General features: G+C 32.7%; 1 protein-coding gene across 10 annotated transcripts in view; it reads left to right on the plus strand.

The window, feature by feature from the left end:
• Positions 1-22,165, plus strand: part of CCSER1 (coiled-coil serine rich protein 1) — a 1,319,150-nt gene that overhangs the window by 713,290 nt on the left and 583,695 nt on the right. For 5 of the 10 annotated variants that reach the window (XM_082461691.1, XM_082461685.1, XM_082461688.1 and 2 more), the window contains one exon: positions 5,336-5,413. The exons of the other annotated variants lie outside the window; for them this stretch is intronic. In XM_082461691.1, the coding sequence (XP_082317817.1) occupies positions 5,336-5,413 (78 nt within the window). The remainder of the gene's footprint in view (positions 1-5,335; positions 5,414-22,165) is intronic. 10 annotated transcript variants of the gene reach the window in all.

The following is a 22,165-nucleotide window of genomic DNA, read 5'->3' on the forward strand; positions in this document are numbered from 1 at the left end:
GGGGGTGAACGCAAGTCCTTCTACTCCACCATCTTGTCTGTACCCTCAAGAGTATGTTTCCTCTTGTCATAGATTATAAATCTAACTACTGCAAGTAGGCCTGTTCTGTCTATTAAAAAATTATCCGCTTTTCATCTTGAATCTCACAAACTTCTTTGTAGGTAATTAAAATAATTTAAAATAAACAAGTTATTTCTTAGGATTATTTTATATTTTCAGCTTGTTTACTGCACTTCATTTGACATTCGTAGTTTTTTAAGAGCTCTAGGAAATGATAGATGTTCATATTTAATGTAAAAAATTATGTAGATTAATAAAATGGTAGAGTTTAAAATATAATTTGTTAATCAATATGATATCTAATAATGCAAATAAATTCTAAAATAAAAGTAAATAACTGCCAGTTCCCTTAAGCTCCTTAGTCGCTTGAGGCTTCATTTTAAAAGCCAGTTTTACTGGCTTTGTGATTATTTTGTCTTTTTGTTTTAAACCACATTTCCTCCTCCTCAGTCCTTGCTCAATGACATGTGCTTGCATGTGCACACATGAAAGTACAAAAATGTACATATATCAGTGGAACCTATTATATCTTTGATCAGGCATTTAATAGATATGTATGTATGATTAATGAAAATTAAATTTAAGAAATTAGGAACTAGCCTTTTTATATTGACAACATATATTGTAGAGGCAGTTTCTTTGACTGACCAGCACATAAAACACACACACACACACACACACACACACACACACACACACACACACACACACACACACACACACACACACACACACACACACACACACACACACACCAGAAATGATTCTAACAGCTTAAGCAGAATGTACTTTTAGATTACTCTGCTTGAACTGATCCTATTGTTAAAGGATTTCATGCCTTTCAACATTTAGTTTTTATTTCAGTTTGCTTTTTTACATCTTTCAATTTTGTGTTTTAACTCTATATTAACTTTATCATTTTATTCCTGACTCATGCTCCAAAATGCTTTGCTGATTATAGTAATGGATATTTTATGGGATTGTAGCTCTTACACGAAATAAACTGATAAATCTTAAGTGTACTTAAATTGTTTTCACAGTAAAGCAGAATTACTTAGTAGAATTCATAAGAGAATATAGGCAGGATGAACATCAAGAGCAGTTTTATTATCATACTAGCTGTATAGCAACTATGCATTTCGTATGTGTCCTTGCGTATGTGAAATGGGAGCAGCAGTACCACTTGTAAGCTTTTCCAGAGTCAGAATATCTTTATAGAAAGTACACCTAGGTTTGGAGACAGATAAAGTTTTCCAATTTGCCTGTTTGACTTAATAGCCTGTGTGACCTTTAGCAACTGATTTCAACTTCCGAAGTACTAGTTTCCTGTTCTTTTGAAAAGGGACAAAAACAGACATTGTGCATTCTTGAGAGGATTCATATAAATTGGTACAGTGCCTGGCATATAACTATATTCTGTTAATGGCATCTATTATTGTTAGTAATAGTTGTAGTGGTAAAGATTACAGACGTAGAGGGAAATGTGAATATAAGTAACTACTCTTAGTAAGTTTGTAAACTATGCATGTTTTCTTTGGTTTATATGCACTCATTTATGGTAGCAGGCTTTTATTATACAGATGTTATATTACTCTTAATGTCAGATGAAATTATTTGGAAATTTGGAGAGAAAATCATTATATATATTTTTAATTCATATAGCAATATTATGTAAAATTCACATCTTCCACATATTCAAAAGTCAGATTAGTCAGCAGTGTAAAAACAGCAAATATAAATAATGAAATTCCTCTTTTTCATCCCATTTTGGTTACATTTTTCCACAGAATATGCTAGTTATTTTTCTTTTTGTTAATTCTAAGCACACATGTTTTATGAATCTGAAATAAGAAAAAAGGGTATGTTTTGTTAAGAATTATTGATATTGTCATTGCTTGGAAAGGAAAATTTAAGCAGTTAGATATTTTGTTTGGGGTATAGAATTATTTATAAAGTGTATCTACCAAAAGTTGAGTTGTTTTAATACTCCTCTATCCCTCTGAGAGGGGTTAGAAGAAGGTATTGCAATGTTTGCTTACATAGGAAAATACTGAAAGAAAGCCACATTAAATCACATGTATGTGTAAATTTATTGATGGTCCAGAAAAATAAAGTTTAATGTACTTCAATTGTTTCTCTTCTCCAAGTTGCTTCCTTCTAATTCTGTCTTTTATACAAGGTGAAAAGAAGTATTTAAATAAGTTCTGTTGTAATTTAGTTAAAATATTCTTATGGCCTTTCACTGTAAAATAATATTTCAAAAATTAAGGTAACTATAAAATCCTTTGATGTAGAATTCTATCCTTTCTGGCATGGACTTGATTTACCACTCTAGTCTCATTTCGCACTATTGTCCCTTTCATTGTCTCTCCTTAGGCAAGTTTGAACTAGTAGCTGTTTATATATATCTTTGTAAGGGTCTCTCTGACTTTGAAATATTTGCAAATGTCATTGCCTGAGAAAGACCCCTATCCCTTCCACTCCAAGTGGCTAATAATAATTCATGTTTCTCATCTTAGTTGGGACGTCAGTAGCTTCTGCATTCTAGTTATTTAACTCTCCTATGTTTCTCTCCAACACATACACATATCTCCAGCTTCTCTATAGTACCTTTACTTTATATATTGAATACTAATTGTCTTTGATTTCTCTATCTTTCCACACTGGAAGTTTTTTTTTTTTTTTTTAATAAAAGAAGCTATTTTTTTTCCCCCTTCATGTCCCCTGTACCTTGAACAACACCCATAATGTGCATTTAATAAAAATTATAGATGAATTAAGGTGTGCAAATACATTTGCATCAGAAAGATGAAATGTCTATTTCTCTATACTGAAATAAATCAATTTTAATCAAAATGTTTATTGTGTCAAATCAGTGTGGAAATGAAAATATGATGCTTTGTTTCTATTCCTCTATTATATATATAAATATATATATATACACAATTAGTATATATTCATTTCTTACATAAGAAATAAAAATTATCTGCAGTTCTATCATCTAGTAATAGTTATTTTTGTTGTATGTTTTCTATTTTATTATCTATAATACTCTTGTTATTATATATTAAATTTGTTGATCCATATATTTCCATCTGTCTTTCAGAAATTCAAAAGACTCATTAAGACTTATCTCCCAGCAACTATATAGTCTTTATTTAATCTAACTCTGTTATAGAAATTATCATAAAGTTTCATAAATTTTCTTCCTACTAAATAAACTTACATTGAATTATTTAATTCTTAATTTTGTGCACATAAGTCAATTGGAAACTTTTAATTTACTCTCCACATTTGAATATGGCATACAAGTGTATACATAATAAATAATTCAAATATGATGTTTTTGTTGTGGAAATGCCTGCAAAAGGGAGTAGCAGTGAATTTTTCGTTAGAAATGTCTGTGGTTTTTTCTTTTAAAACTTCTGAAGATAGCTATTCTTTATTTAGGGTTTATTTGTTTTGCTTTTATTAGGCTTTTGGTTAATGAAGCTTTTCGAGTTTTTCATTTATCTTGATTTAAATTTCCTTAGTCTTAAAACTCAGGCCAATGGACCAGAGTTTACCAATCCTTTTCAACTCCTATCTTTAGAGTGGAAGCCCTTGAAAATAAAAAATGTGGGGAAAGCATAATGGAAGTATTTGCTATCTATTCTTCCCCACTGTATGCATTAGAGTGTAGTTTCTGATTCATATATAAACATTTATATACCTACAGATGTATAACTTATTTTTCTAATACTTATGACTCCAACCCATTTCAAAAATTTTTCTAAACAACCATTCACTGATAGCAAATGTTATTTGTTCCTTTACCTGCTACTACCTTTTTGCTCTCTTCCCAGTTCCAAAAGAAGTCTAAATAAACACAACTTGTTATTTCTTGTTTTAAATTTATTTTGGAAAATGTGGCCACATTTTCACTTATACTTTCAAATAATTAAAATCTTCCCTTTTCACATTACATCTTCTTGAGTTATCTAATCTCTATTTTCATTTTTGTCTGAATAGCAGCACCAGAAGTTTGTAATAGGGAAGTTAGAAGGTTGGGACATTAATAGTCCATAAAATATTTCTTTTATATATTTCATGTCAAATTATGTTTACCTAAATTATGTATGTACTTTGTTAAACAGCTTGGATAACTTGCATATCTCAGGAAGAATTTAAAGCAAAGGGAGGGTGAACGGAGCGGGGGAAGGGAGGGGTGGCAGAGGGGAGGAGAGGAGAGGAAACACAACTTTTGTATGTTGGTGGTGAGGTTTGTGATGACCACTGTCGCTTCCTGGAAGAAGTTAAATGATGAATTAAATCAGTTTGTATCATTAAAATATTATACAACTATTTTATTGGCCAAGTAAGGGAAACAAATTCTCCTTTAAAGCAACTTAAGGCAAAAACAGAATCTAGTGGAATCACGTGAACTTCTTGGGAAACTTAAGTTACTTAAACTTTGTAAACTGTATTGTTCTCCTTCAAAATGGGTGGTAATAGTAGTAAAACTCCCAAGATGAGATGTGATCATGTGAGTACAGCACTCCCAGCTGTGCCAGACACACAATGAACACATTACAATAATTATTCTCAAGATCTCCTTTTAAGTGATACATTTAGTGATAAGAGGACCCCAGCCAGAGGCCCAGTCATTAGTTAATCGGAATTAGTACATTTGCATTTGAGATATGAAATCCTAGACATCCTTCATGCATTATGTCCCTTAGTTATAACAGGATTGGAGTCATGTCAGATCCCTTAAAGGACAGATTTCTAAATGTGTGGATTCCAGAAGGAGACAATTAAGAAGCAAAAAAATAAAGATAAAAAAATATAAACATACTAAATGGAATACACTGGATGGTATTATTTATTGAAAATGTTTTGGATTTTAAATGTAAATGCTCTGAAACGAGATCAGTAAAATCCTATCAATTTAATTTACCAAACCAAACAAAACACAACAGTTAACAAAAAACCGTATAATCATTTGATCTCACATTTAAGCAAATCATGTCTCTAGCATTCAACCATGATCCTGACTCAGTGGTTCCTTTACTAAAAGAAAAGATGCCAAAGACGGAGTCGTTATGATCTGAAATTTAAAGCTCTAAATGTTTAAGCTGATGAATAAAGCACCGCCAGAGCAAAGTATGCACACAAAGAATCATGAATTGTACAGTAACCAAATTTTAATAAGTGGGGAATATTAGTGTAGAAGCACATGACTCACCAACAATGTGTTTTTGGTTTTGCTTTTTTTTTTTTTTTTTTTTTGCAGGACAAAGTTCAGCATTTACAGAAGGCTTTTGCTTCAAGAGTAGATAAATCCACACAAACTGAACTTCTAGGCTATGATGTAAGTAGCTATATGAAACCATTTTTATCTTTTTTATTGGTATTCAGACCTCCACAGCTTATTTACTTCTGCTGCTGCTGTGCCCATTCATTGATTTAATAGGATTTAGTGGTGCACCATTCATCTTTTGCTCTTAAATAATCCCCAAATACCTTCTGGGACTGAAAAAGATAATTACAGGCACCGACTAGCGTACCAGTGTCTTATTAATTTCTTTAAACCAACAACTCTAATACAGTCTTTTGAATTAGTGAATTTGCAGACATGTGGAAGAGACATATTAGAATACTAGGACAATTTATTTTTAAGAGAGTACTAATATATTAACAATTTGATAAAGTTATTATGTTTGCAATCACTAAGGGCCAAGCATATCATTTTTACATTCTGGCACATAAAAGGAAACACAGCTTTGCAGAGAAATTTACAATACTATTTTAGCTCTTGGGCTTTGGTGCAGGTTGCAGAAAGTAATTTAATTGAAAGTTAGCATTTTGTTCTCAGTGTGAAATACTTGTTGAACTGTCAAAATAGGATTATAAAACATGTTTTAATACAAGATGGCTTCTAGTAACACTAAATGATTTTGGACAACTTTGATTCAAATACCTATCTTAAATAAAGCAATGAAATTTTCACTTTGCCTAAGTTCATGACTTTAAATTTCCTTTTGATGGAAACATAAGGGAATTATCTTCTTTATCTTGTATCTAACATTTGTGAGAAATCTCTTCTTTTTAAAAAAATGTATTAATATTACTTTTACCACTTTATTGACAAGTATTAATAGAAGAGAGAGAATTTTAAGTTTCATGAAGGGGTATAATTATAAAATGTATGTCTATCTGCATGTCCTTGTGTTTATAACATAAATATGATGTTACCATTGTGTTGCCTTTCCAAGTATATTAACATATTTAACATAAAGCTGTCTCTATGAGGATATAAACCAAAGTTTTCAATTCCAGAAAAAATTGTTTTCAGATATTTATGTACATTATTTTTTAATTTAAAAAAACATGAAAAGCTATGCTTTTCTTTTGTGTTATTACCTTACATTCATTTAATGTTTATTCTAGATACCTAAATATTCTAGATATCAATATTCTGACTACAGTACTTCTTGAATACCAGTGCTGTATGTTATTTAAATGATAATGTTTAATATTTTTAAAAATAAATGTTTTTTATTAAGTTCAAATGGGGTTTACCACAATAATTCAATAGGGGAGGTAGCTAAGTTATAGCTACTAGCGATTTCCTATGCATTTTAATGCATATCTATGACCCATACTTTTCTTATTTTTACAAAATTTCCTATATCAATGCTATTTGGTTCTCCAGACATGTAAATAAAATTTTTAAAAGCCATGATCATAGTTAATTCTTCATCATTTGTAGCTTCTTTTCATATCTGACAGTGAGAGCTTAATGTATTTTACTGATTAAAGAGTAATAATTTTTTGGTAGTGAGTCCTTAAAGGATCACCTTGTACAAGTTTCTGATATGATTTGGGTAGTCATTAACATAGAATGATATGTTCTAAAGATTTCATACTTTATACTTCCTGGTGATATATTCTAAGACGATCATCAGAATCAGCAAATTAATTACCAAAAATATGCATCTAGAACCCTATGCCAGTAACTAGATGTAAGTGTTGTAATAGATTTTAGGGCAATTTGTATTGAAAAAACTGGGGACGGAAATATTTTAAATAAACAAAATAGAAATAAGTAAGCATTTTAAATGTGATAAATTGTGTGACTATTTGGAATATTATTCATCAATAGTGTAACTTTTTTCATGACTGAAATATATTTTCTTCTATACTTTTCAATGTCTATTTATAAATGATTTTTTACATTCTTATATTCAATAAGAATCATTATCCTTTGACTTATAACATTTTGCTCACATTTTCTCAGGAAATATAATTTGACATTTTAGTTTTTCACAAATATGATATATATACCAACTATATGCTATACTTATTTGTAATTTGCAATAGTATTTATCAGAAAAAATAATGAAAGATCTTGTAGAAATCATGCACATTATGGATGATTTTTTTGTCTCTTATTTTTTTTTCTAAAACTGTCAATATTCGCCACAAATTGTTCTTTACAGATCATTATGGATCATGTTTCAGTGATATAAATGTCAGAATATAAGAGACTACAGGTATCTATTAATATAATTTCCTTGGGAAGACAGCTGTTACTACACATTTTGCTTAAGAAAGGAAATAGAATCCCCAGAAGATATTAATTATAATGAAAACTATTAAAAGAAATTTCCAAAAATCCACTACAGTGAATAAGTTCAAAGGTTTGTACAATAAACAACTTCTAGCCTGCAACAGATTTATCAGGAGACTTGAAACTAATGTTAGAGTACAGTGTGCGCTGATTTCTAATGCACATGGCAAGAATTATTTAAAAGTAAATTCAGAGCGTCTCAGCAAGGACCTATAAACACAATAGTTCTTGTGATGAGGGAGATTGTTAAATAAATGATGAATGTGTCTTAAATAATCAATGCCAGTTTAACCTCTTTCACCCTCCTCTGTCTGCACAGGCTTAGTTTATTGAAAGATCAAAGAATAATTTCTTAGGTGTCACTTGAGTTATTAAAACTGGAGAGAAGATGAATAGATTTTGTCAGGTAGCAATGTTGCCAATTACAAGATTACCTTAAGAGGTAGGCAAGATTCTTTTGATTACATCAGTTGTATAAATAGATACTTCAACAAAGCACATATGCTGCCTATAAACACTTTATAGTTTGAACTACTGCAAATAACATTTTGTTAAAGTAACTGAGCATGAACAACCAAAATGCTACAGTGAAATTTTATATTCTGGCAGTGAGAAAATTCAGATCCTTTTACTAATTTGACACCTTTATGGACAGTTTTTTAACTTCCTTTTGATGGTCTACAGAAGATTGTCATTTTAAATGTGGCTGATTGACTTTGGGTGTAAATTTTCCTTTCGATTAGTGCCTGAACTTGACTCAGAACTGTCACAGGGTCTCTAGATTGCTCTTAGAGGCAGAAGCACTAAAGTTTTAAGAAGATCTTCCTTTCATTAGTATATGTTTTACACTTATATTTAAAAAGAAGTGTTTAGTTGAACTAGGAATGCTTTGTTCGTATTTTCTTTAAGAGTTTTAAAGTTACCAGGTATTTCATCAAATACTATTAATCACTGTTAGTCTAAATATCATTAATGGTTTTCATTTGACTATTTAAAATCAACCGAATTGTGACATCACACATTTTGTCTGTCATGTATGAGTGAAGCATAAATCAGTTTGGAAATGTACGCTCACAGCACTGTGTGTTCTCCAAATATTTTAACGCATTTTCCAAATGGTGGGATTTACTTTGTAAATGCAGCTTTCCACTTAACTAGTTGCATTATGAATACACATTTTGAAAAACTCAAAACAATTACCTAAGTATTCTCAATTTATGCTATTTTTCTTAGATTTAATTTTGGATCCCTCCCGACACAGTTAGTAGTGTGCAGGGAGTTCTAACAAATATGAAATAGTTCATCATGTAAGGAATAAAAGTAATTAGTTTTTACTGTAATTGTTTTATTAGCTATTAGAGCAGGAGAGTGTTTTGTGTTATGCTAACACATTATGTCAGCTTATGGGTTAAGCCCAATGCTAAGAATTGAATAGCTATCAATTAGGTTCCCTCATCCAGCTGTTAATAAACTGTAGTTTCTTAAACCTATTTTGGATCCATTCGTGGCTATCATCTTTCTTAAATTCAGTGCTTATCCTGATCATACATCAGTGTGCCCCAGTGTTTAGTAGATGAATACCTTTCCCCAATATGCTTCATTCTTTAATATTTACTTATCTCAGGTATTTCTGTTTTTACAAATTAAAAAAAATCAGATTTAAAAACTGAATGATATATTCCAGATTTTCTTTTGAACTACAGTTTTTCATATTACATTAAGGGTAACTTTCATATAAGAACATTGATGAAAAACACTGGAAACATCGACTGCCACAGGTGCTTGTTAATATTTAATGGAGGAATCAGCTTATCTATTGGTGAAATTCTAAGGGCACCACTTTTGGAGATTCATACATGCATCGTTCAACAAATATTACTAAGTGCTTACTGGAAGCCAGGCCTTGTTCTAGGTACTTGAGATACATCCTTTAACCAAACAACAAATAATCCCGCAGGGAGCTTGCATTTTATTATACGTAAAATAAAAAATATAATAAATAAGTAAAGTGTATGGTATGTTAGAAGCTACTAATGCAATGTAAAAGAGAAAAATAACACAGGGAAAAGATAATTGTGAATGTAAGGGTGTGGTTAGGGCTACGATCCAAAAATTTTAAATAGAGTGACCTGGGCAGGTCTGAGGATGAGTTGTGAGATGTGAGACTTGAAGGAAGTGAGGTGAAAAATCACCTTTAGCCAAAAATCCTTTTGTGATGTGCTCCTTGCAACTCCTCAAAGACCCTCAGTCAGAACAAATTGCTGTATCTTGGCTGCAGCCCTAGATAAGAATAGTTTGCTTCATTTAGAGGCCTTGCAATATGAAAAAAAAAAAAAAAAAAGGATTCTGGACCATTAAACCCTAGAATCAGACCCAGTGTATCAGGAGACTCACACTAGGGGAACCCAGACCACCTGAGGGAACAGCCTGCTCAGCCGCTTAGATCCTATTCACTTAGCAGGGGCCCTGAGAAGAAAACTGTCGAATCGACCATACTATGTAAATTGCATTTGCTTTTCTTCTTTCTTTTTTTGCATGCATCTCTCCATCCTCTTCTCTCTCTGTGTACCACTCTTCTTTCAGCCCAGGCAGAGCTGAATCTGTAAACTTTAAATGTATAGTTACACTTCATTGTATATCAGCACATCCCATTTATCAGAGGTGTGCTACTAACAGTGAACAAATAAAGAAAGCACTCAATAATTACTTGGTGAAAATTAAATGAATAGATTAACTAAGACTCTAATGATATTTTTATAATCCTAAAAATCAGTAACAAATCAGTGTGCATTGTTTTACTTTATTCACAAAAATCATAGAGAAGTACATATTGCTATCCTACATTTTTATTCTGTATTTCCTTGTTATATCTAACAAATATTTTGCAGTGACTACTTTGTGCCTTTTAGAAGACATATTAAATGCAAGTCAGCATAGACAACCAGTGATTTTAAAACATGGGTGACAACATGCAGTTGTCCTTAACAGTATTGCATTGAATGGTTCCTTTTAAAATTCTGAATCTTTATGTAGGAGCTAGATCATTCCTGGAATGTCTCCAGGTCTTTAATTCATTTCTGTCTACATAGAATTGGTGTTAGTAAACTGATAATTCTTCCGTTAAGTGAATTTGTGGTTGAAATTCTCATGGGGAAAATAACAAGGCTTAGTGTTAACTATGAAAATTCTTATAATTGTAAAAATATTCATTAAACCAAAGCAAAAGAGCACACCCACAAATATTTTATATAGCTTAAATTATGTGGGCAAGGAAAAATAACTTTCCCTCTAGCATTCTTGGCTGAGGACTGCCCGCCATGACAATAGAGACAGAATAACTGTAGAAAACAAACAGAAGTTTAGTAGCATGTATACTTCCTGTATAAGTGGGACATACCCAGGAAAACAGTAATTCCCTGAAATGGCCCAGACCACCACCTTAAATACCACCTCCAGCTGAAGGCAAAGAAGATGGGGGTAGGGAGGGCAGCAATGGGAGGTTACCAGGAAAAGCACAGTAAACAAGGGTATGGTTGTTGTGCAGATTTAAGTTGATGCCTTCTTCATTAATAGAATTTTCTAGAGATTTGGTCATTCTCTTCCTGGTACCGAGGGAGAGACACCCTTACAAATGGAGGTTTGTCTTAAAAAATGTGAATTCTTCTTACAAAGGGTAACTTCTCAATTTTTTAGAGCTTCTCCTGCTGTTTCTTAAAAATAACTAGCTCAAGATAATCCATTTGCCAAAGAGGCATGTTTTGTGCTAGTATATTTTGCTCCTCTTCATCTACTAATAGTGATGATCATATTTGCTTAAAATTATGTTGATTCTGTGATAGCATTGATAGGAGAGAAGAAAAGTAGATAATTGTTGAAAAGAAAATTTCTCCCAACCCACTTCTACTTCCATCTCATAGATTGACATTTCTATAGGAAATCTAACTTCAAAATTTCAAATATTTGCCTTAGAAAACTTCAGAAGTTGTTTTACTATTTTCCAGTGTGCTAAGTGGCATTGCATAATAGGGGGTCCCTTCTGAAGGAAGAAAACACAGTGTATACGCTAAGGGCATCTCTCAGTATCTGTTTATGATGTACTATGCAGTTGTAGCTAATCATAATTTGTGTTAATTTAAGCTCTAAGACTTTGTTCAAGTACTTGTTCAATGTAAATCTTTGGAGATTTATATTATTTCTAGGGAAAGCAATGGTCTCGTTTAATGTGGTCTACAATCAGGAAAATCTGTAAAAGGACATTTATTCTTTAAATATATATATATACACATCTTTGCAATATAAATACAAAATATTTATATAGATAAATATATATATATATACACCAAAACACATAGTCTCTCAATACACACAGAGAAACACCTGCATGACATAGGTATAAAAAAGAATCTACTTTTATTTACTTATTATAGAAGGTAGGATTAGATGCAAAGTTTTTTAAACTTCTGTATGTATATAATAAGAATTAACAAATTATATACTAATATGTTTTAAATGGCTATTTGAATTTTAATATGATTAAATTGGATTCATACAAATATTGGCTGAGTATATTTGTGATCCAGTTATATTACACTTTGTATGAATTAATATTTAAATGTTTTTAAAGGTAATAGTCACAATGACTCCCTAAGAACATTACTTTTTCAATATGCAGAAATCATAAAACCATATATTCTAAATTGAAATGATAATGATGACAATTTTTTGCCTTAGCATAAGGATGTGACAGTACTTTATTTTTTTCATTATACCAACTGATGGCTTTTCTATTTTGTCATGGTTGAGGCTTTGTTTAATCAGGCTATCAGATTTAATTAATTAAATTACTTCATTTTTTCCCCCTTTAGTTTTCTTGTGATATCTGCTGTTCTCTGACAATCTCCTACTTGTAACTTGATTTCAGCAACACAAAATAGGATAATATCTGTCAAGATCATTAGCACTCATAATGATCTTTCTCTATCAAAAAGTTTCTCAGCTACTTAACTCATACTTTGGAACTTGAGAATACTTGTATAGAGGAAGAAAAATAATTTTCCCTCTACCCTTCTAGGTTCTTGGCTGAGACACACTTATAATACAGAGTAACAAGACAAAAACAAAAACATGTTTAGTAACATGTGTACATCTGGTATAGATGGGAGATACACAGGAAAACTAAGTTAACACCCGAAATGTCCCAAGCTACCTTCTTAAATACCATCTCCAGCTAAAGACAAAAGAAAGTTGTTGGGCAGCAGGGAGGCCAGTTATAGAGGTTAAAAGAAAAAGTAGAATAAACAAGGGTATGGTTGTTTGGCATACTTAAGTTGATAAGTTTCCTTCTCCATTGATAAAAGTTTCTAGAGATTTAGTCATCCTCTCTTCTGGGTATAGAGCGGGAGATACCCTTAAAAGTAGAGGTCTCCCTTATAAATGTTAATGTCTCTTACAAAAGGGTAACTTTTGTTCAGTTTTCAGAGCTTCTCCTGTGTCTGCAATTACTTAGAAATAATCAGCTTAAGATGATCCTTATGCCAAAGAGACATATTTTAGGGTGTCAAATTCTGCTCCCTTTAAGTCCTGCCTTTAAAACTTCCCCAAGAAGTCCCACAGTTCAGAAGCTGAGTTGATATTTTGATCCATTATTTCACTGAACCAGTGTCTTAGTCCTGAGAATAGGTCAGTCCAGTTAAACTGTTGTGTCTCATTTCAAGAGTGGTCTTGCAAACGGGCTTCCAATGTTAGGTCTATACTGTGCTTGCAATCAGGTACTTCGTAAGAGGCATTTCTGTAGAAAAAGAAAGGTAAGGATTAATGATTAGAACAAACTATAACTCAGTTTCTGAGTCCAGGCATCAGCCAGTCAAGATTTCTATATGTCAGGCTCAAAGCATCTTTTTCAGTTTGATTGTCTCTGATATTATTAGGTGTTTAGGTAAACTTTGAGTGTCCCACATATCAACAAACATGGAAGATTGTCTATACATGAGCTGTTGTGGTGATTTCTCTGAAGTTTATATCAAGTTGTTCACATTCGATTTGCAGAGCTTTAGGAAAGGGCTTTTCTTTTCACCCATTCCAGGTTAGAAGGGTGGGAGAAAATTGGAAATGAGTTTGAAGAGTTGTAGCAAGATATTTGAGGAAACTGAAAGTTTCCATTCCAGTTTACAGGTAAAAAAAAAAAAAAATACTAAGATAATTAATAGGACTAGAATCTAATATCCACAAAGGTATGCTACTAAAACATTTCCCTCTATAATCACTCTCATTTTTACCAAAGACAATCACAATAATACTAAAACGTTTGCAGAATAGGTCTAGTCTCATTAAACTTGGCCTGATTATTTACATAAGTGCAGCAAGAATAGTGATTATACAGGTTCTTTTTAAATCTGCTTTGCTAGAACTTTCATAAAGAATCACAGATTGAACCTTTAAAAGCCTCAAGGCTAGGAAGCCAAGCCAAAAAGTTGCCATCAGACTTTGCCTGCAAAACCTATATATATATCTCTTCTCAAGGTATAAAAATATCTTGAGGTTCCTGTACCTGCCAGAAAGTTGAACTTCCTTGTTCACCTGGGAAGGTTGCTGGAAACCCTGTAAGCAAGGTACCAGGCTATTTTTCTAAGGGACATTATTGGCTTCATAAAATCAAACTTAGTTTCTTAAAGTTATGTGGTCATCTGATTCTAGGCACATTCTCAAATATGACATTCCAGTCAAAGCCTTGGCAATATAGCCAGTGTTTCCAGTTTTGTCCTCTTATAAGAACAGAGTCTTACTGAATTTATGCAAATAAGTATAAAAATACTTAGAGTTTCTGTATTCTGGAGGGATCAGCTAGGGAGAAAAAGTAATTGTTTCATCTTTATTCACAAAGTCATACTTTGCCAAATTGCTTTAATTCATACTTAGCTCAAGAGAAAAGAAAAAGGTTTCCTTAAGTCTAGAGAAACAAAACATTAAAGAACCAGCAATGTTTCAAACAAAAAGTCATAAAAATTATATTCATCCTCATCACTTCATTCATTCCCATGTTATTAAATCTCACTCTTCATTAATCCAGTTCTTGCATTCTTTCTGGCAATTCTTACCTAGTTGGGTTTCATGATCTTAGAGTTATCAGGAATTTGTATTCTAGAGTGCTTGTTAGAGCCCTTTTCATGAATTTCCTTGAAGATTAAGCACTTTTGCAAAAGCATGAAAGTAAAATAATAACTGTCTGTAAATGACAAATACTTAAAAATAGCTACTGTTAAAGATCCGACGAGAGTGCATAACAATGCAGTTGACAAGGAAATTTGGTTATGTGTCTGACATACATTTTAAGATAATAAATAGAATTACTTTATACCAGTATAGATCAGATTTCTAGGAATTTCATACCTCATACATTTGCTTAGCCAAAAACACATCTTACTTTCCTTGCAGTTGTTTCCCTTACTGTTTCTAGTAGTTTTAATCACATTAATTAGAATTTTTAACGCTTATGAACTTTAATTTATAGTGAAAACTAAAAAGTAAGCAATTATAGACTGTATGTTACTACAGCATTCTTTACATTGGCAAATTAATAATACATTTTATAATTTTAGAAGCATGTGCTCTTTTTAATAGTAAAGTCTTTTGACGTGGCACAAGAAATGTTTACTAACAAGCCCAAATGTAATTAGTTCCTCTATAATAGGAAGCCAAAAGTAGATAAGCTTATGTTCAATAATTGATGTTTAATATTTTATCTAATTTGGAAATAATCTAGATATCTGATAAATTTCTATCACTTAACTCAGCAGAATTCTAAGGATTGAAGTTACGAAAAGGATTTGGGAAACTATTTAAATAGATGTACCATAATACATAATTATTGCTGAAACATTCACCTAAAAACTCTTATCCTTTTTAAATCACTTGTTCTCAACAATTATGTTTAAACTACTCATGAAAACTTTGTGAGATATTTGGCAAAGTCAGCCATCATCCTAAACTATTTTTCTTGTTTACAAATTTTGTTAACAGAGGTAATATGAACTTTCTTCAACTAGTACACTGAAGTAGAATGAGAGTTGGATGTCTGCATTATATTTAATGACACTGAAGACATGTCTATTTTAATTAAACCAACAAACTTCAACTAGCTTTATTTACTGGAGATCATCCAAGATTCTGTGATTTTTTTTAAATTGGATTAGTTTCTATATTTCTGAGAGTTTTAGGAATACTTAATTTATAAAGCACTTATTTTAAGTCAATTAAATAGAGCTCTTTTACAGATTAATTTTAGCAATAACATCTGGAGGTAGAAAAATACCACACATCTACAACATACATATATAGACATCTGTAAACATACAGATACAAATATATATCTTATAGCTTTCATTTTAAAATTTTAGCTATGAGTCAGGTACAATATTAGTTGACTATAAACCTGACTAGTTTATAAGAGACTCACTAGTTTATAAGAAAACAGTTGGGTCCAAATTGTGTTTCTGGAAGTTTGTCCACTAAGATGGGTAAAGATTCTTTTTTCCTTTTTCCTGCTAGTATTTGTGAAAGAAGAGACTTGGAATTTTTCATTTGCCCATTTTCCAAATAACTCCTTTTTTCTCTTTCGGATGAGAAACATCTCCCTAAAGTTTACATTTCAAGGAGTGGTTCTTAGGTCCTAGAGAAGATGGGGTAGAAAATTTTTAAGATGGGGTAGAAAATTTACATTTCAAAAACACAGAGAAAGTATCCAAGTTTTCTCCAAAATGGAGTTTGGGGGTATATTTGCATATTATCGGAGGCCGGGAATAATTACTATTTAAACTTTCCTTATTTTTCTTAGGTGCAGGATAGTACTGTTTCCAATGTCCTGATCCTTTTGCAAGCATTTTGAGATGAATAGGGGACCTTTGGTGGCGTGGGTAAAAAGGATAGATGGACTTTGAATTGTTTCTAGAGCTGCAACTCTGGTTTTGCAAAGATGTGAAAAACAAAGTTGTTTCTAATTCCTCAAAGAATTTGGTTGTAGCCTAAATTATATCAAGGGACTGACCTGCCCATTCAACTACATTATTTTCAGTTTGCTTTATATCAGGTAGAAGATTTCCAACTAAGATGGAAATCAAGATTTCTATATTCTGGAACTTTAGGGTTTAATGCAGTATGACTTTGTAAAATCTATATAAAGCCTTCAACAAAGGCTTTACATTGCTCTCCTTTTTTTTTCCCGAGTGTACAATTCAACCTTAAACCAATTAACCTTAAGGGGGAGAAGCCTCTGCTATTGTTTCAATCAGCACCTGAACTTCAGCCTCCAGCTGATCCATTTCCTGATCATTTGTAGGAGGGCCTGGGAGAAATTCTGGTCATCTGTTTCTTCTGTGAGGAAGTTTTCCCAAGAGGCCATCTGGTTTATCTGATAAGTCCAGTACAGTCATGGGTGGGAAGAGCACCGTTTAGCTACCAATCAGGGTTCCTGTGAATGTGACTGTGGATGTCCACTGATCCTTCTAACTGTTCTCTGAATTTGATAGTATCTTCTGAAAGTTGTGGTTAATGAGGCTTTGTAACTTCATCTTGTCAAAGGAGTCTGTAAGGCAAGCCATTTCAATTCTTAGTGTCCTCTTTTCAATCTGGTCTGTCCATGGGTACCAAAAAGACATTTGTTAGAATGAGAGCTCTCTAAAAATTTTTCAAGTGTAGAGGTTTTTCCAATTCAAAGGATTCATCATCTGGCCATTGACAAGTAGGATCTTATATATCTCAATAGCAACTCAAACCACCAATAAGGCTTTTTGTGGCTTAACCATAGATGCAAGAGGCATCCCAAAAGAGTGTGCAAAAGCTACAGCCATCACAAGATCCTGAAAATTCACTCCCAGAGTTAGCCTAAGAAAGCAAAGACCTTCATTGTCACAAGTGGTAAGAATGGTGTAGTGAAAATGGTGTCTCCGGTTTTCCGTGAGAACGTGTGATGTATTCAGTTACAGACCCGCTAATCTGTGACACCAGGCAGGTGCTACTAGAATGGGACTTTTCCAGCATTAAAGAGACAATGAAGTTTGAGATGTCAAAGGCCCCCTATGGACTGGGACCCCTATGACAAACTCCCCTGGCAGCTGGTGGCGGGGCGGGGGGGGGACAATGAAAATGCTGCTATTGGGCTGTCCACTAGATGCATGCCGACACGTGCATCTTCTGACTGGTGGATCCCAGGGAGAATATTCTAACTGGCTACAAGGCCAAGCTTTTAAGGCATAGAATAAAATAGAAGGAAAACCTCTCTAGGCTATGGTTCTCCTCCTTATAACAAATGACAGAAAAGACAGACATAAAAGCAAACAATTACTATCTCTCTGGGAGGAAAGTGGATCAATATAAAACAAGAGTACTCATAAAAAAAAATCTTTACCAAAGTTGCTATACCCAAGAAACTAATTCACGCAGGTATTTTCTCCCTTTAATCTAAATTTGGAAAGGAAGGGACAAGAAATGCTTACCTTCCTCTCTGAACCAGGCACTATAGAGACACAGATCCAGGAGATCTGCCTTTGGTAAGAATTATTACCCTTAGCCAGCTTCTGTCAGTTTTCCAGAATCCCATCTGCAGACTCCAGAGCATGTATGGTGCCTCAGCAAGCCCCATCATGGGTCTCCAGACTGTAGGGGTAGAAAAATAATTTTCCGGCTCTCTGTCTAGGTTCTTGACTGAGTCTCCACTGTAATGAAACACATTAACAGGAGAAAAACAAAAATTTAATACCATGTATATCTCCTGTATACATTAACTCCCTGAAATGGCCAAGCCAACACTTTAAATACCATCTCCAGCTAGAGACAAAAGAAAGGTGTTGGGCAGTGGGGAAGCCAGTTATGGGAGGTTACCAGGAAAAACACAGTAAACAAGGGTAAGGTTGTTAGATTTAAGTCCGTGCCTTCTCCACTGACAAGAGTTTCTAGAGATTTAGTCATCCTCCGCTGCCTGGTACAGAGAGGGAGACGCTCTTACAAATGGAGGTTACCCTTATAAACGTAAATATCTCTTACAAAGGGTAACTTTAGTCACTTTTGAGAGCTTCTTCTGTGTCTGCAGTTTCTTAAAAATAATTAACTCAGTGTAATTTTTATGCCAAAGAGACATATTTTGGGGTGGCTAATTCTGTTTGCCTTCATTAGCTTATATCGTCTGCCAGTAAAAGAAGTAGTAATCATTTTAGGGAAAAAACATTAAAATATTAGATTATTAGTGTTTCAAAATAAAGATGTAAAGTGTTTTAATAACTTACAAATAACTGTAGAGAGGTAAAGAAAAAAAAAACTTCCATAAATATTTGGCTTCATACCAAATAGGCAAAGGAATTGGAATTTTCAGAGTAATGTGTTACAGAAAGTTTCCTAAAAAAGAGCCGCATGTAACATTAATGTCATGCTCTATAAAGTAAGAATATCAGAAAATTACACTCTTATGTGATGCCACATTTTTAAGATGGTGGTTAGAATTTTACATGTATATAGCTGAATTACTATAGAGAAAATTTATGCCAGAAAGAGTGTAATTTGCAATTCAGAGTGCTTAAAGAGTCATAGTTGTTTACATATCAGAATTACTTCAGATTTGTCATTACTTTATGAGCTTTGTGCTTATAAGTGGATTTACAGATTTGGATTTACTCCATCAAATTAGAGGAAAATTTGTCTAAGGGTTAGTCTAATACAGAGTAATTTTCAAAAAGAAAAACACTCTAAACAAGTTCAGTATTTTCTTGAATTAGAAAAGTATAACCTAAAAATTGATGAATTGTTCATTTTTTTAGCCTGAGACTAGAATTAGAAATACAGTGTTTTTCAAATTTTAAGATTATAAGAAACACTTCATATTGCTCCAAAAATGCTACTTAAAAGTCTTCTTAATTTATGGGAAAGTTGCTACAAACTCTATTTAGTTTGAAAGGATTAATTTTTCTTCTTTGAGGGAGCATTAGTAATGACTCACTATTGGACCTTTTGTCACTATAAGACAAAAATTACTTGGTGTGAGTGTATATATTTCTACTCTTTTAAAAGTTTTTCCCTCCATTTTGATTTTTATTATGGTAAACATACAAACACTGGATCTATAGTATATCTATAAATATATTACATGTATATAAACATACGTGTGTTTACATATTTTGGGCATTTAAAATGGATATTGTGCTGTAATATTAATAAATTTTTACTTCATAGTTTAAATGACTGAATATCATTCAATCATGTGACCTTTTGAACATTTTTTACTTTCCTCAAGAATTTTCCTTTTAAAGAATGGCATTGTCATATGCTATTACAATTTTGTATCGAGAGAAATTTTGAAAAATCTAACAAAATTGTACATGGATTTTTTCTCCATCTAGCAATACTATCTCTAGAAATTGACCCAAAACATACACATTCCTATATACCAAATAGCATTTCTATAAGGTTTTCCTTTGTGGGCATTATCTGTAATAGCTAAAGATGAAAACACAGAATTTCCACCAATAGGGGACTGTTTAGTATAATGGCTCATTCACAAAATGCGGGCTGTAGAAGCCCCCTCCCCCTGCAAAAAGAGGAAACCTCAATGTTCTGGAATGGAATAATCTCTAGACTATATTAATAAGTGAAATAATGAAGGTGTAAAGCTGTTACAATATCAATATCCCCAGAGTGGTTAATCATAAAAAAGTACCCTATTTTTCAAATTACTGTTGTCTCTACAGACTAGTTAAGGGGAACCATTTATTCTCATTAGTTGAGCTTTAATATTTCCTGGTAATTTCCCCTCCCCTGCTTCATGTTATACTAGCTAAAAAAGACAGAGAAGTATTGGGGCTTTTCGTCCTCACTACATGACAAGTATTAGAATATTATAAACTTTCATAGTAAGAGAAATATTAGGATCATATACTTTATGACATTTGTGTCTCTGAACATATTCAATCTATTATATTATTCCCTTCATTTTTACTAACACTTTTTAAAATATTAAAAGGTGGATCTATATTAGAGCTTTATTAAAAACATGAATGTCAGGAGTCATAAAATACATGGGAACACAGATTCTAGATTTCTAAAATTTATTTCCTCTGTCTTTTTACATTCATTCAACTAGTATTGGGGAAACAGGTAACCAAACACTGAGTATCTATTAAATGTTTGTTAGCCTTAATGATTCTGAAGGCTTTTTTTTTTTTTAAAAGAACATGTTTGGTTGGCAAATATGTGTGCGCTTCTGTGTACGACATACAAGTAGAGCCCTGAGTTTCCTTTCATCTCAAGATATTATACCCTTTTTCATTTATACAGTCATTTTTTAAATAAAAGTAAAGAAAGGTATTCCAGGCACTGAGATTGTAGCAGTGAACAAGAAATAGACAGGTTTTCTTTCTTCGTGAACCTCATATTCTAGTGGATGAGGACAGAAAATCAATTAGAAATGAAATTGGTAAGAGAATTTCACACAGTGATGAGGGCCATGATGTAAATAAGCAGAAAGATGAGATTAAGAGATGATGTCAGGTGAAGTAGGAATACTTGTGTCTAGAAAGGACTCATCATGGAAGACCTGAGGATGTTGCTTTTGAGCTGTAACCTGAGTGATGGGTCAGCTGTTCACAAAACTGGAACAAGCCTCTTAACAGGAAAAATCAGATTATGAAGAACAGTCACCTTTCAGTACTGCTTGCTGCTTTAGGACTGACCCACATTCGTTTTGGTCCTGGCTTCCTACTTAAAGTCTCTACACATTCTAATCTATATATCTAATCTATATATGCACCACAGGTAAATCTAAAAGAAATAAACACAAACACACAGCTTACACTGTGTTGTATTTCTACTTTAAAACTCTCTCTTAATGGCTCACTAAGGCTTAAAGGATAAAATCCACATTCCTCAAACCAGTGTCATAGCTGCTAAAATTACATCCTTCCCTACTTATGCAATTTTAGCTCTAAGTGTTCCCAAACATAAACCTTTTATTCCACTTAAGCTGCTTCAACACAAATTGCTATTTCTTATCTCCATTGTTGTTTAGTGTTTTGGTTTGTTTATTTTGTTTTTAACTGTTTTATTTAGAATGTGCCTCCCCTATGATGTATCTCTCTTTTTAGGCCCAGCTCCACTCCCATTTGATTTGGCCACTCAAACTGGGAGTGATCTCTCTTTCTATAGAACAATTTCAGCAGTTACTGGTCCTATATAACCTATCCTGTAGTTGTCAGTACTAGATATTGTTATCAGTTCTATATGTTGACATATATAGCTCCTATGTATTGACATAGAACTTACTGTCTTGTAGTATGGCTTATATTTTCTATATTCATTTCTATCTCTCCAACCGAATTCTACATGCCTTGGAGGCAGCTGCCATATTCTATACTTCTTGGATCCTATATTTCTTATAGGATCTTATATACACTCCTGGACAGGAGTTCCTTTTTTTAAAGGTGAAGTATTTTGAAATGTTTTAATTTCCTGTCA

The sequence above is a fragment of the Balaenoptera physalus genome (genome assembly GCF_965194825.1).
Source record: "Balaenoptera physalus genome assembly, chromosome: 5".
Classification (NCBI taxonomy): domain Eukaryota; kingdom Metazoa; phylum Chordata; class Mammalia; order Artiodactyla; family Balaenopteridae; genus Balaenoptera; species Balaenoptera physalus.